The sequence below is a fragment of the Penaeus japonicus genome, unplaced genomic scaffold, assembly GCF_977035675.1.
Source record: "Penaeus japonicus unplaced genomic scaffold, GWHDUDI00000001_assembly GWHDUDI00000036, whole genome shotgun sequence".
NCBI classification, from domain to species: Eukaryota; Metazoa; Arthropoda; class Malacostraca; order Decapoda; family Penaeidae; genus Penaeus; species Penaeus japonicus.
The window spans coordinates 14,465,039-14,470,038 of NW_028234438.1; the positions used below are offsets into that span (position 1 = coordinate 14,465,039).

Consider the following 5,000-nt stretch of genomic DNA (forward strand, 5'->3'; position numbering starts at 1 on the left):
CAAATACAAATACAGGGCGAGGTACTAGAAATAGTGAACGAGTATGTATACCTGGGGCAACTCATTCAGTCGAGTACATCCTGCGAAGCCGAGATAAAACGGCGAATCAGGCTAGGTTGGAGTGCCTTCGGTACTCATAGTAATATATTACGAAGTCGTCTGCCACTATGTCTAAAGAGAAAGATTTTTGACCGATGTGTCCTCCCCGTCATGACATATGGATCAGAGACATGGACTACGACCAAGGCACTCGAGAGGAAATTAGTAAGCGCCCAAAGAAGAATGGAAAGGCTTATGCTAGGAGTTAGCTTAAGAGACAAGAAAAAGGCCACATAGATCAGGTAGCAAACAAAAGTAGAGGATATACTCAAGAGCATCAAGACGAAAAAGTGGCAGTGGGCTGGACATATATATCGGAGACAGGACAACAGGTGGACAAAGAAAACTACAGAATGGGTAATACACGACACAAAGAGACCCAGGGCAAGACCAATGACTAGATGACGGGATGAAATAGCAAAATTCGCATGAGTAAACTGGAATCAGAGGACACAAGACCGGAATGACTGGAAAAGATTGAGAGAGGCCTACGTCCTGCAGTGGATTGATACAGGCTGATGATGATGCATATATGTAGCCATATACATACACTAACACGCACAAAAAAATGTATATATATATATATGCATACATACATATATATATATATATATATATATATATATATATATATATATATATATATATATATATATATATATATATTTGTGTGTGTAATAATATACAGATGCACACACACACACACACACACACACACACATATATATATATGTATATATATATATATATATATATATATATATATATATATATATATATATATATATACATATATATATAAATACACACACACACACACACACGCATATATATATATATATATATATATATATATATATATATATATATATATATATATATATATATATACATATACATATATACATATATATTCATATGTTTATATACATATATATAGACAGATACACAAAAAATATATATACACATACACATGTATATGTATATGTATATATATACATACATATGCATATGTATATGCATGTATATATGGATATATAGATAGATAGATATAGATATACGTATGCATATGAGTATATGTATATATATATATGTATAAATATATGTATATATATATACATATATATATACATATATATGTATATATATATGTGTGTGTTTGTATATATGCATACATACATACATAGATATTTATATATATATATATATATATATATATATATATATATATAATATATATGTATATAGATGTGTGTGTTTGTATATATACACACATATATACATAGATATTTATATATATATACATATGTATAATATATATATTACATATATATACATATATATATATTTAATACATATGACATTTGAATATATGAATATGTATTATATAGTCGTATATGTATATACATTATATATATATATATATATATATGTATATATATATATATATATATATATATATATATATATATATGTATGTATATATATATATGTATATATATGTATGTACATACATGTGTGTGTGAATATATATATATATATATATATATATATATATATATATATATGTATGTATATGTCCATGTATATGTATATTTATCTGTATATATACATGTAAGTTCGTTTATCCCCAGGCCAGGGAACATTTTTTTTTTTTTTTGTCAAAATAAAAGTCAATGTTAGCTTTGTTTCCGTTTTATTGATTATACATAGAAGTCGTATGCGATGCAACCAAACCTGGAACACTCAAGAAAGAGCCAAAACACGGAGTGTCAAAGGCTTGGGCTTCCGTGAAGGTCTGTTCAGGGGGTGACGCCGGTCTTCTGTTCGATCCAGTCCAAGTAGTAGTAGACGCGGGAGAAGGCGTCGGGGTAGCCCGCCTCGCAGCCGGCGGCGGAGCCGAAGGAGGTGATGCCGTAGGTCATGCCGTTGAGGTTGAGGGGGCCGCCAGAGTCACCCTGGAGAGGAACACCATGTATTCGAGCTTTGCAAATATACACAGGAGACATATTGCACAGTGACACAGACAGGGGAAACGTGAACACTTACGTTGCATGTTCCCTTGCCTCCTGTGGAGTCGATGCAGATGACGCCGTTGCCAACAATGCCGTACACGGCGTTGCAGTCGTCGTTGGACATGATGGGGACATCTACCTGACGAAGGACGTCGGAGATACCGCCGGAGCCTGTTTAAAGGGGTTTGGCTTGAAAGTGCAACAGGTCAGGAATAACTGGGATAATTCAGTCAAATCCAGGAGAAATTAACAACAAAACAACTAATCAATAAGAAAAGCAAGAAGCAATTACTGTCAGAGGGGCGGCCCCATCCTGAAGGGGTGACAGTGGTTCCCACTGAAACGTCGGAGGAAGGCAGCTTGACGGCGGAAATGTTGTCTGTAATGTTACATCGTTCTGGTGATTATTGAGCTAAGGGCGTAACGTTCAACACTTATCGTTTACATTTGTATTGAACTCACACTGTTATAATTCACTGTTATAATTCACACTGTTATAATTCAAGCCTAAGCTAGCATACAGACCGTTGAATTCAACAGCGCTGGGCAGCTTGATGAGAGCAAGATCGTTAGTGAGGAGGAAAGAGTTCCAGTTCTCGTGAGTGAAGAAGTCGGTGGAGGTCATGGAGACCTGAGTGGCTTCGTTCTCACGAATGTTGTGGGCGCCCATCACGACCTCGACGAAACCGGCACTGGAATTTAACAAACATCATGCCAAGGCTATGCCAATAGCTCATTGTTACCTCGCTCCTAGATTTTGGCCATTATCTTTAGCCGTATACATAGAAACATTGTGGATAGACACTTGAAAGAGAACTCACCCGTCCATGCAGTGAGCGGCCGTCAGGACCCACTCGCTGGAGATGAGGGAACCGCCGCAGAAGTACATGTCGTCGATGAACAGAGCCACCTGGTGGGGCCACGAGTTAGGAACGGCTTCGATGCCGCCCACGATTCTGCTGCCACCTACAAAGCGCACTTTCATTGGCAAATTGAACGAGATGGCACAACCAGTACTAGTACGTTAAAGCTTTATTCTTTCCAAGATGCGTTACACCAGAACAAGAGGAACACTGACCATTGGGGGCGGGTCCCACGGGGTCGACGAGGGGCTTGGGGGACTTCCAGTGCCATGGCTTCCCTGCAGCGGGATTGCCGCTCTGCCGTGGAAAATCAGGTCAGGATAAGCTTAGGGTAACCACTTGAAAAGTCATCATTGGATTCACTAGGTGCTAATACCATGTTTGTCTTAAGCGAGATGGTTTACAGAAAAGAAAAGTCACCACACAAGTCCCGCGAACTTTTGAACAGGAGCCACGGCTTTTCCAAAACAATGACTTGCTTAAAATGTAGACAATTACCAACAGATACAGTAAAGCAAACTTGAATGCATTGTTTCCTTGTGAGCTCGTGAGAGAAGGAAAAGAAACTCACGGCGGCGGCGATGAAGGCGAGGAGGAGAGCGACTCTGGCGACCATGGTTGCGGTGCTGCTGAGGACGACAAAACCTGCCGCCATTTATATCCTCAACGCCGCTAGGCTTATCTAGGCCTACATTCAAGCCAAGGAGGCCGCAGCTGGGAGATCTCACCGATAGTCGAAGCAGATGCCACTTCATGGCGCGGTTCGAATTCAGTGTCTGCTGAAGTAAGTGAGCTTGTCTATAAACACACACACTCTAATTATATAAAGGATTATGAATATATCTGTATATATATGTATATACATATATATACATATATGAATAAATATGTATAAAATATATATAAATAAACATATATATATATATATATATATATATATATTTATGTATGTATATATTTATATATGCATATATATGTTTATATATATATATTTATATATATATATATATATATATATATATATATATATATATATATATATATATATGTGTGTGTGTGTGTGTGTGTGTGTGTGTATGTATATCATATAATATATATATATATATATATATATATATATATATATATATATATTATATATATAATATATATATCATCATTATTCCACTGCAGGACGGAGGCCTCTCTCAATTTTTTCCAGTCATTCCGGTCTTGTCCTCTGGTTCCAGTTTAGGCGAATTTCGCCACTTCATCACTCCGTCTTGCTCTTGATCTCTTTATGACATCTATTACTTATTCTTTTTTTTTCTTTTTTTTCATCTGTTGTACTGTCTCTTGTATGTATGACCTGCCCACTGCCACTTTTTCTTTTCAACGCCCTTAAGTATATCCTCTATATTTGTCTGTTGCCTGATCCATGTTGCTCTTTTTCTGTTTCTTTAACTATAGCACTTACATTCTGAGCACTTATTAATTTCTTCTCAAGTACTTTGGTCGTAGTCTATGTTTCTGACCCATATGTCATGACGGGGAGGACACATTGGCTAAAAACCCTTCTCTTTAGACATAATGACAGACGACCTCGTAATATGTTACTGTGTGTACCGAAGTCACTCCAGCTTAGGCTAAATCGTCGTTTTATCTCCGTTTTGCAGGATGTATTCGTCTGGATCAGTTGCCCTGGATACACATATTATTGCTTCTAGTACCTCGCCCTGTACTTGCATTTGTCAACTGGGGTCCGACTGTTGAACATAACTTTAGTCTTTTTCCTGTTAATTTCCAACCCAACCTTCAGACTCTTACTATTCAAATCGCATAACAATTGTTATGATTCATTTGCTGACTCAAAAGAACAATGTTATCGGCAAATCTTAGTTTGCTTAAGTGTTCATCCCTTATTTTAATCCCCTTTTCCTTCAAATCTAGCTTCTTGAATATTTATTTTAGGCAAGCTGTAAACAGCCGAGGTGAGATGGTGTCTCCCTGCCTGACTCCTTTTTTATTGGTATTTTATCGGTTT

The 5,000-nt window shown here is 36.8% G+C and overlaps 1 protein-coding gene across 1 annotated transcript; it reads right to left on the reverse strand.

Moving 5' to 3' along the window:
• Positions 1-1,778: 1,778 nt before the first annotated feature.
• On the reverse strand, positions 1,779-3,662 carry LOC122260954 (chymotrypsin BII). The gene is made up of 7 exons (XM_086531882.1): positions 3,549-3,662; positions 3,193-3,274; positions 2,936-3,080; positions 2,640-2,806; positions 2,407-2,493; positions 2,149-2,285; positions 1,779-2,057 (listed from the first exon to the last, which is right to left on the reverse strand). Exons 1-7 carry the CDS (start codon positions 3,630-3,632, stop codon positions 1,902-1,904), a joined length of 858 nt encoding a protein of 285 aa, XP_086388008.1. The 5' UTR covers positions 3,633-3,662; the 3' UTR covers positions 1,779-1,901.
• Between the last annotated feature and the right edge of the window lie 1,338 nt (positions 3,663-5,000).

Excerpts from the sequence above, each read along its gene's own strand:
- LOC122260954 (XM_086531882.1), bottom strand. The coding sequence starts at position 3,632 with ATGGCGGCAGGTTTTGTCGTCCTCAGCAGCACCGCAACCATGGTCGCC. Across the intron at positions 3,081-3,192 it reads CGTGGGACCCGCCCCCAATG|GTGGCAGCAGAATCGTGGGC; the intron begins GTCAGTGTTCCT and ends TGCGCTTTGTAG. Across the intron at positions 2,286-2,406 it reads ATGGGGCCGCCCCTCTGACA|GCTCCGGCGGTATCTCCGAC; the intron begins GTAATTGCTTCT and ends CCCTTTAAACAG.